The sequence below is a fragment of the Lepidochelys kempii genome, chromosome 7 (genome assembly GCF_965140285.1).
Source record: "Lepidochelys kempii isolate rLepKem1 chromosome 7, rLepKem1.hap1, whole genome shotgun sequence".
Lineage (NCBI taxonomy): Eukaryota > Metazoa > Chordata > Testudines > Cheloniidae > Lepidochelys > Lepidochelys kempii.
The window spans coordinates 106,021,748-106,035,077 of NC_136386.1; the positions used below are offsets into that span (position 1 = coordinate 106,021,748).

Consider the following 13,330-nt stretch of genomic DNA (forward strand, 5'->3'; position numbering starts at 1 on the left):
TTTAACAAAGGCTAAGTCATCTCTTTCTGTAGAAAAATAATAGAGAAAAAAGCACATTTAGAACAGTCTGAGTGGCTCTCTTGGCCATATCAACCATATGGTGAGGAGAGAGAGCTTCAAATAAAGGGGGAAGGATAGGGTCTGTAATACCTATATAGAATGCAAAGCAGTTAGAAATTCTGGCTCAATCCTGCAGGCCTCATGCAACTGAAGTTCCTGCTCTGCGCTCCTTTGAGCTCACTTTACCCGACAGCAAATCCCGTTTTTGCGCTGTGCTCCCATTGGCTCTCCTACTAAAACCGCCTACTTCTACTCGGAGGTGGAAGAATTAGCATTGCTCTCTGAAGCATCACACCATCTTACCAGAGAAATCCTGAGGCCTTTCCCATGAAATCAGGATTTTCAGAGTGGCTGTGTCCTGCGCTTCACCCCATTTCCAGCAACCAGAACCCAATTTCAGCAGAGCCCCAAAGGCCTGATCCTTTGAAGTACCATCAATTCCCATTGATATTAGAGGGACCAGGGGAGTTTAGCACCTTCACAAGCCTTAATAGGAGGCATTCATGTGGTGAGGCTGCAGACAGCGATTATGTATATGACCGTTGGGGATGTACATGGTGTTAGGCACCATTCTTTTGCCCATTTTCACGTACAATTTTCTCCTTCTATGCTGTAAAATAGAGTCTTACTCCTGGGAGAATTCTGTGCCACTGCGCACATGAAGAATTCATGTCCAGCACAGAAATTTTTTTCCTGCCCAAGAAGTGCTGCGGTTCTGCATTTTGCCCACCAGAGACTGCTGTGATGCCAGAACATACAGCAGCAGCTGGCCAGCAGTAACACCCTGCAGCCTGCTGCGTTAGAATCATAGAATACCAGGGTTGGAAGGGACCTCAGGAGGTCATCTAGTCCAACCCCCTGCTCAAAGCAGGACCAACCCCCAATTTTCGCCCCAGATCCCAAATGGCCCCCTCAAGGATTGAACTCACAACTCTGGGTTTAGCAGGCCAATGCTCAAACCACTGAGCTATCCCTCCCCCCGTTCATCACAGCATCCGGCCTGTAGAGCCAGGTTAGGAGGCATGGGATCTGGGCAGAGGACAGACAGAGTGGGGCACACAGGGAACTTGCTGGGGGGTCATGGACTGGGGTCCAGAAGGGCTAGTTGGGGGGGGGCAGACTAGGGCAGGACTCAGGAACTAGTGGGGTGACAGCATTGAGCCAGGTGCTGAATGGGAAGGGGTGCAGGGCCACACGGGCATGGGAGCAAATGTGCCTGACTGAATGGGAGAGGCTAGGGGTCAGTCAGGGCCTGCATGGTGGAGGCTCCCCAACTCCCTATCCCTCCCCCCAAAAACTGTTCCATACTTCTGCCACTCACATGCAACAATCCTCCAGGTTCACTCCCAGGCTCCTTCCCTCTCCCTCAGCTTCTCCGTTAGCCAGGACTCCCCCAAGCCTTTGCATTGCTTCTGAGAGATGCGGGAAATACGTTTCTGTATTGTAGTTTAAATGAATTACTCAAAGTTCTGTATTAATTTGCCTAGTAAGGAATCAATTTGTCAAAAAAAAAAATTCTGAATTTTTGTCGTCTATATTATTACAGACATACTTGCTGACAGGTATTTTGAAATAAATTAACAAAATAATTGAAACTGATGTGATTATACTGTGTTATTTTGACATAAAATATGCAGAATTTTAAAATATCATGCACAGAATTTTTAATTTTTTTGTGCAGAATTCCCCTAAGACTAAATAGAGGGGAGCATCTAGTTGAATATTAACATGAAGTCTAAGTTAATAACTATATCCTTCCATAATGGTTTAATTTTTACTTCTCTATGTTAATTTTAAAATGTAAATAATTTAAAGGTTTCTTTCACAGAAACAGGATTAAAAAATAGATGTCTATTGTCACATAATGCTTATTTAATATTAATCACAATGATCAAAAATTAATATTAATCAAGACTGTAAAAGAGAAAAAAATATGTAACTAGGTTCTTGAGTCTTTTCAGTGTTCATTTGTAAATAGCGTTCCTGCAACATCATTGAAAGATATTTCCCAATTTCTGTAATGTTATTTTCTATTTCATATTATGTAACATTGTTTAATTTATGTCATTCTCCAATCCCCGGGTCCACTGATTTGTTTACATTTTCTTCATACTGATAAAATCCACTAGAAAAAGTCTGAAGTATTGAATTTGATAATTTATCAATTTATTATTACTGATAGCTCTTACTAGTATGTCTGGTATTTTATGCCATTTCTAAATCTGGTTAAACATGTATTTCCTAACACAGAAGTTACCTTAAATACTTGAACCCAACATATGCAGAGTTTTCTAGAAAACAAAAAAAAGTTAGTATGCCTTTTTTAGTATTACATCTAAAGCATCTAGGTGAGTCACGAGACTTATTATATGTGGAGATGGTAGTGGTGCTAATAATTAAGGTTTTCGGACACATCCCTTTAGAAGACCCTCTTTTCAATTGTTTATAACAGCTTTGCCAAACTTTAACTGTTCAGGCTAAAATTTTCCATGCTGGCTGTTAACCTCATGGGGGTAGAGGGAAGCAGCGGAATTTCAGCAAACATGTTTCAGCCATTTTCAAGATTAGAGAAAATACATTTCCCCCCGGTAAAATACTTCTTAGCACCACTTCATTGAGACTCCCTAAGCCTCCAGGCTTTGGTGCAGGGATTTCAAATTTAGCATGGCAGTAGCTTTTCTTGTTCCCATGAAAAACTGCCCAAATTATAAGCCTTTGAAAGATCTCAGTTCACACATGTTCAGTACAGATTTGTTAGTTTGGCACCTAAATTCTCTAAAGATTCCACCCCCACTGAGGATGCTTCATTCCCAGATTGCACTTGCTCCTCCCATCTGCCAGGTGCTGCTGTGACAGTGGACACAGGGAAGGAGAGCAGGAAAAACATCTCTTTTGTGCTCCCAGTGCTTGTCCTGCTGCAGCCCAGGCAGTGTGGAGATGGAGGAATCAGCCTGGCTGGAATGCAGTAGAATGAGGAATCAGGCCTGAAGGGCGGGGCGGAAGCGACAGAGAGGAAGACTGGGACTGAAAAATAATGGGACTGTCTAGCAAAGAGAGTGGGATCGGTGGGATACAGACTGAGATTGCATTAAGAGCCTGGGGAGACTGGAGCAGAGAGGCATTGTGGGGACTGAGATGGTAAGGAGCCTGGGAGAGAGTGTGACGGGAGAGATTGGATGGTGGAGGGAAGACTTGGACTTAGACAAGGAGACCAGAGGGAAAGATTTAGATTTCTTTTCTCTTTATCCGCCACACATCCTCAGGTGCATAGGGCATCCACCCAGTTTCCACCATTTATTTAGGTCTTGTGCTCTGTGCAGGCTTCTGAGTCCTGTTGACGGATTTAGCTTCTTTCTTTATTGCTCTGCATCATGTTTCCTTAGGTCACCCTTTTTTTTCCTCTTCCCAGGTGGTGTCCATGTTATCTCTTGACGTGGAAGTCATGTTGGTGGCATCATTAATAGCGTGCCCTAAATATGTCCATCATTGTCTTCTTATCATGTTTGATGCTTTAGGTTGGTTTGCTCTACATAGAATTTCTGATGTTGCAAGAAACTTTTTTCCAATGGACTTTGAAGACATTCCACAGGCATTTACTTTGGAATGAGTTGATCTTCTTACAATTTCTGTTGTAGATTTCCATGACTCTGCTCCATAAAGGAGGACAGACATGATGCTGGTGTTAAAAATTCATATTTTCATGAGTGGCAATCATACTACTATTTCAAATCTTTTCAAGCTTATGAAAGCTGTTTGCTGTTTTTTATATTTATTGCTTGACATGTAGCATGGTGTCACCATCACTGCACGCCTGACTCCTTAAACAGGTAAAATTATTTCTTCCTAGTGTTTCTGAGTCTACGCTAATGGTTGCTTTTGGGACACCAATAGCCATATATTGTCCTCCCCTTGTTTATCAACAAACCAACGTGTTTTGCTGTGTCTGCCAAAAGCTGGATTTTTTTTCTATTAAATAATGTGTCAAACTAAGCAGGAAAATGCCATCAGCAAAAACAAGGTCACCCAATTGTGCTTTATCCACTTAGACTGGCTAGGCAAAAAGACTGGAATTGGATTAGAAGCCTGGGTAAGGGAGTGGAGACTGTGATTGATTAGGCAAGGAAACAGACTGGGACAAGGAGCCAGAGAAAAGGCAGAGACTGGTATATAGAGTTGGAAGTGGCGAGAAGCAAGACTATCATAGAGACAGTCTGTCTGAGGGGACAAAGGCAGAATGGGTCAGGTCTTGTGGATGCAGAAAGAGGGACAGAAGAGTATGACCACTTAGAGCACACCCCCAGGAGAACCTAGAAACGAACCTAAGATTCCTCTGCTGTCAGCGACTATTTGTGAAACCCAATGACAAAGTGTTTCTCTCATCCACCTCTAATGGCTAGTCCCCATAAAGGATGACAAGCTACGACTGTTATCAGTTACCAAGTTAGCTCAAGAAGGTCTATGAAGAGGATCTAAAGGTTCCAACACTGTGGATGATGCACACAGAGGTCAGTATAATTCCATATGAGGGAATTCCTATTTTTCAGTTTGCAACCTTGACATTTATAATTTCCTAGTTTTTTTTAAAGAAAGCAATCAAAAGTTAGGATAAACTCAAATTAGGATTGCCCGTTAATACTATTTTTTCAACAGCACACACCTAACTTTTTCAGTATGCAGAATGGACTTGGCATGGGATAAATCAGGACTGTGCAGTGAAAGAGAGTGGTCTGTAGGATAAGTGCTTCGTTTGCTGCAGAAGCTGAAAGGTGTGTACTGAATGCAGGGGGTTGGAAGAAGAGAAAGTGTGGTCTCATGGTTAAGGCAGCTGAGCACTATCCTGGAGAATTGGTTTCTAACCCTACCTCTATCACAGAGTTTCTATGTGATGCAAGGCAAATCACAAACTAAACTTTGCACAGACGTCCACTAAATTGTGTATTCCTCATTTTATGAATGTCAAAATAAGACCCCCGGAGCTGAGCACTCACATCTGCAACTGAAGTTACTAGAAACTGTGTTTTGAACATTTAAAGGGCTATATAAAATACCAAGTATTCTGAAAAAATCAGGTCCTAGGTGACTCAAATTGGGGCACCCAAAATTAGTGGACACTTTTGACCTTAGTCACTCTGTGCTTCAGTTCCCCATCTATAAAATGGTGGTAATACTACTACCTCACAGCACAGTGGAATTGGGAAAATAAATTAGTTAACATTAGTGAAGCACTCAATTGCTACAGTATCATAGAAAAGTCCAAGAGGAAATTAATTTTGTATTCAGATCACAGTTTTAATAGTGTGCAGTAAATAAGGCATGGGACAATATACATGGATTGCATAAGCAACCTTAATTCTGGAATTTACTAATTTTTGGCTACTTCACTTTGCAACCTTAATATTCTCTTAGCATAATTACTGGCTGCAATATTTATAAGCTTTGTGTAAAATACAGGCTACATGATATTTCAGTATATAATCCTATATTGATCTATTCTCACATAGCACATATGTAATTCCCATTTACACTAATGGCAGCTGCACACAAATGGCATTTAACTGAAATTATATTTTGTGTTCATGTGAGAGTTATCCCATTCATTAACTACTGCACTTCAATTTATAGTTTGAAATTGTCTGTTTGTTGACAAAGAAACACATTGCTTCCTTGAATTAATAACTTGCCTCTAAATTTCAGTGTTCATGGAGGAGATTAAAAATAGACTTAGTTGAACTTCAGTGTATCTAATATTGTGGAACTTTTTCTTAATTTAGGTTGCCTACCTATTTACGATTGAAGAAATTAAATAAATAAATAAACAGAATCAATCAATAAATACAGACCTGGATTGGAAATGACATGATTTTCAACTAAAAAGTCAGCTCTTCACTGATGGAACTAAAAGACCCTTTTGATCAGTTGAAACATAAACTTCAATAACTACGTTTTATAAATATTTTCAAGTTAGGCTTTTTTTTTTTTTTTAAATGGGTCACTCCAAAACAATGCTAATAAATAAACAAAACACTTTTTCTTATAATTTAGTTTTGCAGCTCCTCAGTTTTCACCTTTCAATTGCACCATCTTTTTCAGTTAACTAGTGGAAATGTTTTTACATTTTAAACTATGCAGTTTAGGATTTTTTATCTTTACCTTACTTATACCTAAACTGATAAATGAAAAAACATGGCATGTCTCTTTTCAAATGTGCTTTGTCACATGGGCATGTTTTAATATTGTACTAACTTTTCCTTTCCACTGCATATAGGCCTAGTTCTATTGCACTTTTAATCACAGTATCCTGCCAATACCAAACCATTAAAAGATAAGACAACAGAAGTGCCATTAAGATTCAGAATGTCTATTCTTTGATGACACATGATATGTCAATATTTGCTGGTCCCTCATTTGAGCAGTTACTGTTTTGACATTTTTATTTTCCCAGGTGTGTGAAGAAATTTTTTAAAATACTCACCAGGTTCTCCATTTTTTTCATATAGATGATTCAGGGAAAATATGACTAATTTTTAAAAATCAGTTTTTAGTGGGAGCAAGATGCAAAGAATTTACACCACATTACATCAGTATCATATTATCAACAGCCACAACTGTTCCTTAGCAACTTACCAAAGAAGTATTTGCATTTGCCAACACGAAAAACACTCCTGCCTGTTCTGCAAAGCTTATCCACATCTTTGAGCCATTGATAATATAGTAGTCTCCCTTCTTATCAGCATGAGTCTTCAAAGAAAATGCATCACTGCCAGATCCAACCTCAGAAAGGCAGAAACTGCCTGTCTATCAATTGAAGGGAAAACTACATTATAGGTTTTATTTAAAATATATGCATAGCATGCAACATTAATATAAGACTTGAAAGGAAAAAAAGTATAAAGTTGTTAAATATTTCAACCATCTTAACCTACATATTGCGGGTAGTATCAGTTAGGTTTATAGGTGTGAAGACATGGTTGTCTAGAGGTTAGAGCTAGGGAGAACGAAGTCATGACTTTTGCAACATCTTCCCTGCTCTCCCAGACTTACTTACTACCTTATAAGGTTTTGTGAGGATTAATATTGGTATAGTACTGATCCTTGGATAAAAGCATGTCCTCTGGTATGGTGGCTGAAGCATGAAGGGGCATATGAATGTCTAGCATATCTGGCACGTAAATACCTTGCAACGCTGGCGACAAAAGTGCCATGCGAATTCCCATTCTCACTTTCAGGTGACACTGTAAATAAGAAGCAGTCAGCAGTATCTCCCATAAATTTAAACAAACTTGTCTGTCTTAGCAATTGGCTGAACAAGGAATAGGACTGAGTAGACTTGTAGACTCTAAAGTTTTAGACGGTTGTGTTTTTGAGTGCAGTTATATAACAAAAAAAGGTTTACACTTTCACGATAAAGAGAGACTGCACTACAGCACTTGTATGAGGTGAATTGAAAAATACTATTTTTAAAATCATTCTTACAGTGCAAATATTTGTAATAAAAAATAATAATATAAAGTGAGCACTGTTTAATAAATTTCAATTGGTATTCTACTGTTTACCAAAGCTATTAATCACAATTAATTTTTTTTAATCGCAGTTAATTTTTTTGAGCTAATCGCGTGAGTTAACTGCAATTAATCAACAGCCCTAGTACTAACTAGCTAACTGTATTTCAGGGTTTGACCTACCAAGTAAGCTGTCTTAGTGGTTCTGCTGGAATGATGTGTTCTGCCAAAAAGAAAAAAAAACCCAGAGTATGGCAACTGTTCTGGGACCTCAGTTAAGGAGACAGGGCAGATTACAGACTGATACCAATTTCTGTAACTCATGCTGAGTAGTTCCTTACAATTTGTCCCACTGAAATCTATGGGTAACAGAGTAGATACTAAATACAAGTACAGGTTATAGAATCTAGGTCCTAAGCACTAGAACATTTATGCAATACTGTAAATAACATGATTTACATACTTGAAAAAGTCTAATATTCTAAATACCTTTTTCTAACAAACAAGCAGAAAAATCTCACATTTCTGCCTGACGTCTTGATGTTAGAATACTGTCAAACTGACCTCGATGTGTTGTCACAACCCAATCTTACATGAGCTGCATTCAGATTTAATTTTGGTACTCCCGAGTTGCAAGAACAGCATGAGTATGCACCACAACTCACTACATTCACAGAGACACTTATCTGGGCTTCCTACTATTCTACAGCACCACAGTATTGCTTTCTGCATATTACAGTGTATTACTGAGTGATTACATGGATACATATCCCTCAAGTCCACTGCTTTTAAGTTCTTCTCCACAGCAAGTCAAGATTCTTATCAAACTCTATTTAGGATTCCTAATAAAAATATATATATATTTAAGAGTATTCATGATGATTCCATATAGAACAACCTTTTTTGCTTTGCTGATGTTAATGTACACATAATAATCATTCCTTTCCCCCACCCAATTCACTAGTGATAAACACTGTGCCTCTTTTTTTTTTAAAAATAAAAACCTTGTTTATTGTTAAATTCACATCAAAGAACAGTACAAATTGCTGTAAGACAGACAGAATAGGGTAAAAATCTCCTGGAAAAGTTTGGTTCAGGAGAAACTACTAAAAATGCAATCCTCTATTTTTTACATATATGTAACTCCAATTGAAGCCCATGGGAGTTGTGTGCAAAAGGACTGCAGAATCAGCCCCAAATTTCTGAAAAACGTGCAACAGACTTTTCGATTTTCCCCTTCACCCTCCAGATGAAGGGGATATATCTGTGTACATGGAATGACAGATTTCAGGTCTCAAATAGAATTCCAATGTTTGCATATGACGATATTGCCTTAAAATGTAATGCATCATTTAATTCTCTAAATGGACACTAACATTATGAAATCATATAAAATTTTATGTTATTTCATAAAGGACATACTTAACTCACCAAATCTTTAGCCAATCTGGGCAAATAAGTTCTCTTTTGTTCTTCTGTTCCATATGTAATAAACAATTTATTCGTAACTGTGTTCTGGAGTTCACACAGAAGAGCTACAGCTGGGTCAACCTTGGCCAATTCCTCTACCACCAGTATGGTAGAAAAAAATGAAGATCCAGTTCCTCCATACTCTGGTCCAAGCTCAATACTCATTAGCTAAAAGGGAGAGAATGAAATACAACTGTTCTGGGGAGATCATCACAGACAGTAATTTAGGCTGACAAGATTTTCAAATATTTTCACTACTGGAAAAAAAATTACTTCAGAGGTAAGAAGCAATTAAAATACTTTTGTGCAAGTCAGAGAATATAAAATCTCTTCAGATCCCTCTGCAATGCCTGCAATAAATTAACCAGCTAATAGTCACTGCAGAGGGGTCAAGATAGGGTTATTTACTCATACAAAAAACAAAATACAGAGCTATCAACACATATGCGATTCATCACCATGACTACTCTGATATAGTTATGTCAGAATTTAAATGTCAGAATGAAACACAACATTTTAACTTTTCTAACTGTAATTTCTCACTAAACATCGATTTAGGGTTGAAAACAGAAAAGGTAACATTCATTCAAACGACTTAATCTAAAACAAAAAAAAAGTTGCACAACTGGCAGTAACATTTAATAACAATGTAACCCTTGAATTAAAATAATAAAATATGCAGACCCCTTGTTCAAATAGTCCTTGCAGTACAGATTCATCCATTTCTGCATTTGCATCCATTGCTTTTACCAAAGGTGCAATTTGGTCTTGAGCAAATTTTTTCACTATAATGAAGAAAAAGAAAGGATGTAAGTATTCTAGCCAATTCTTTAAATAATATCTGAGTCAGCAATTTAGTATTTGTAGCAAGGCATATGTACCATTCAGTGCCTAATGCAGGGAGATCCCAAAGATATCCAACACCCTAACCCAGTGGTGTCCCAGGAAGGAAGATCAAGTGCTCCAGAGAGCAATATGGGTGTTTTGGGTTAAGAGGTTTAACAGTTTCAGCTAGATGCAAGTCCCTGTGCTGACATAAGTGGGCACTACCAATTTACAGCTCAGACCCTTTTTAAATTTCTGAGAGTTCTCATATGAGAGCACTTTGCTGACCAAAAGTCAGGTCAGAAACCCTGGAGACATAAGAGCTCTCCTGTTTAGTTTGTTTGATATTTATATTAGGGGTTTTTTTTTGTTTTTTAAGAGGTTACAGACTTAAAAATGCTTTCAGCGAATGTGGCCAGACACCTTGCTGGAGTGTATTATTTTGGTCGAACAAGAACCCTGTAAATGGTAAACTGGAAAAAGGTTTTTTGCTTAATCTATTTCTTCTGTTTACTCTCTCTAGCTGATCAGGCCATGGCCCAGTTACAACTATTTTGATCCAATTCCTAGTGGATAGGTCTCCATATCACAACTTGGGGGAGGCTTTCGCTCTGCCCTCAAGCCCCCATCAACCATTGCCCCCATTTCTGTCCCTCTTTGAAAACAAGCCCCAGTGACTCCACAGTGATCCCTGCACTCTTCCTGCACGCTCTGCCTAGTCCTCAGTGTGTGGCGTCACTGCTTAGCCCTGCCGTTCCACAGGAAGGAGGGCTGTCAAGAAAGAGTCAGGCTGTTTTGGACAGAGAGATGGGGGGTGAGATGATCACGGACAGTTAAAGGACTAACATGCATCCAGTGGCTCCATGTTAAGAGTTTGAACAGCAAGTTACCCATTTCTTTCATCATCATCTCTTCTTCTGTAAGTGTGTCAAGGGGAGCACACACTACCCGCTCATTGGCTAGGTTTAACATAGCTTCTGATTTGGATGATTTACAGACACTAGGAGGAGCCTTCCAAGAAGCCAAGTAGATTGGCATGTTTCTTCTTAGCTGTTGACAAATAATAATAAAGAAAGTTATAAAAACTGATTTTGATGCACAGAAAACATTGTTCAAGTATTTATAAACAGGAATATAAATTTTCACCCAATGTTTTTATTCTCTATTCAGTAACTGAAAAAGAAATACAATTACACATAATTATTTTCAATTATACTAATTTCAAGTTTTTGAGCACTTGCAACAAAGGGGCTCGACCAATTTAATTTCCTTTCAACCTGTGTCTTTCAGTCCTACAAACTATTTTCTTCCTGTCAGTTTTCTATACCTTGGTAAACATATTGTTATTTTGACAAGGATTCAAAAATATTAATGTTTTTAAAATGTGAATAGTTTTGAGAATTGCAGCTACCAGCTAGAATCTGTTTTCAGTACTGCTAATATTAGAAGCTTTCTGGAATGTTCACGTTAATAGCTGTACATTTTAACAAATTTTATCTCCAATCAAAACATAATTGTATTAAATTCTAAAAGTTTCTTTACAATAATAGTCCTATTCACTGTTTTCAGTGGGTCTGCCTTGAGACCAATCAACTAGTAATGCTAGCAACTACATGGACTGTTGTACAAATACTCTATTTTTATTAAAGCTTGAATGCGTTTTTATTTTTGTTCTTGTTCCTAACTGTTATGCAGCCCCAGCATCCAAATCATTCAGCTACAATGCATATTATTAAACATGTGGCTAAAATAATTTTACAACTTACGGCACAACTGTGATAGAACTTGTCAAAATACACTGTAATCTAACATTTTATAACTTTAAGAGTGAGTACGCACTTCAGAAAAGATGCAATTATATAAAAACATGTTTTTACTTAATTACTTTAAATCCCAGAGTTGGTGTAATGAAAATGACGATAAGCAGCAGACTGCCAACTGGTAATAAGCCTTAACGGACTGATTATTTTTAAATGTCAAAAAGTGATACAGCACAAAGAGCTGAAATTAGGAAATTCGCTGTAAAGGTTCTGCAAATATTCTTATCTCTGACTCCACACTCACTTGCCAACCACATACACTGCACTCAAGTCACATCAGGGGCCAATGGTGATCTAGCTGAAGCAAAGAATGGGTTGTGCATACAGCCTATATCATGGTTGTGAGGTAGTTTGTAGGCTTACATTTACAGTATGGTAGTTAAAGGATTGTAGTCCATATAGAAAGTGTGCATAAGATATGGTATTTTGACAGCATCGTAGATGGATGCAAAATTGTTGGCGGGTAAGTAGAGCATGGGAGATAATTACAGCATAAATTAGTTAAGGTTATTTGGAGAAATATGAATTCTTTAGCATTCAAAGATTTTTTTTTTTTTAAATAGCTGCAACATTCTAACAACATTTCTTTTGGATAACAACAGATTTCAGTTTCAAATTTTGATGGATTTATTAAAATCTGAAGAATGTTTGAGGATGCCCATAACATATAAATATTTATTTACTTATTAATGTTGCTATGGAACACTAGATTAATGATAGCATGCTATGTGTGTTTCAGGCTCACTTTATTAGCAGGACTGAAAGTTAAACGCTTTAACCATTAATAAAGCTGCATGAAAAAATGAAGCAAAAAAAATAATTTAAATGTCTTCTTCAAAATATTTGTTCCAAATTGAGAAACTTAAGTTCAACACATATCAAAAAGTCCAATAATTTTATAACATTAACTAGAGAAGGGGCAGACAATAGAAAGGACGGAAAGAATGGGATGACAAGATAAGAAAATGACCTTTGCAGTCACATTCTGAATGGATATGAGCGAGGCAAGACTGCAATTGTCAAAGCCAGTGAGAAGATTATTGAAGTAATTGAGATACAAGATGATAATAGTTTGGATGAGAGTTTTAGGTCTGTGGATGGGTAGAAAAAGCCAAATTATAGTAATGTTATGCAGAAAGAATCAGCAAGATTTAGATGCAGCCTGGAGGTGAGGACCTACAGAGGTCTGAGTGGAAGATATTTAGTTTAACAAGTTCACAGAACAATAGGTGCTCCAAAGGTTTGCTTTTGCCTTCGAAAATGGCCATTTTTGGAATCTTTATCTTTTGAAAATGGCCTGGGTCTGGAGGAGGGAGGCAGACAGGCTCAGAACCAGGAGGGGGGGGGCGTGTGTGTGGGTGTGTGTGTCAGGCTCGGGGCAGGGGAGGGGTAAGGGGGGCCGGGAGCAGATGTATTTGGGCAGGGGGGCATGAGGGGCTCCAGGCTAGGGTGACCAGTTGTCTGATTTTCGACTGGAACACCCGGTGGAAAAGCGACCCTGGTGGCTCCGGTCAGCACCGCCAACCGGTCGTTAAAAGTCTAGTCGGCAGTGCTGCGGAGCCAAGGCAGGCTAGTCCCTACCTGTCCTGGGGCAACGCGCTGTGATGCTAGGTGGAAGGGCCACAAGGCTCCATGCACTGGCCCCGCCCCAAGCAC

At 38.5% G+C, this 13,330-nt stretch overlaps 1 protein-coding gene across 2 annotated transcripts in view; it reads right to left on the reverse strand.

Moving 5' to 3' along the window:
• The window catches only part of ACADSB (acyl-CoA dehydrogenase short/branched chain), a 28,049-nt gene that overhangs the window by 13,296 nt on the left and 1,423 nt on the right, over nt 1-13,330 (reverse strand). Inside the window, exons 1-5 of one of the 2 annotated variants that reach the window (XM_073354141.2) lie at nt 13,256-13,274; nt 10,745-10,904; nt 9,714-9,814; nt 8,991-9,197; nt 6,685-6,855 (exon numbers count right to left, since the gene is read on the reverse strand). In XM_073354141.2, coding sequence (XP_073210242.2) covers nt 6,685-6,855; nt 8,991-9,197; nt 9,714-9,814; nt 10,745-10,892 — 627 coding nt within the window. In that variant the 5' untranslated portion in view covers nt 10,893-10,904; nt 13,256-13,274. Of the gene's footprint in view, nt 1-6,684; nt 6,856-8,990; nt 9,198-9,713; nt 9,815-10,744; nt 10,905-13,255; nt 13,275-13,330 lie in introns of those variants that run through there. The other variant, XM_073354142.2, reaches the window with a different exon arrangement.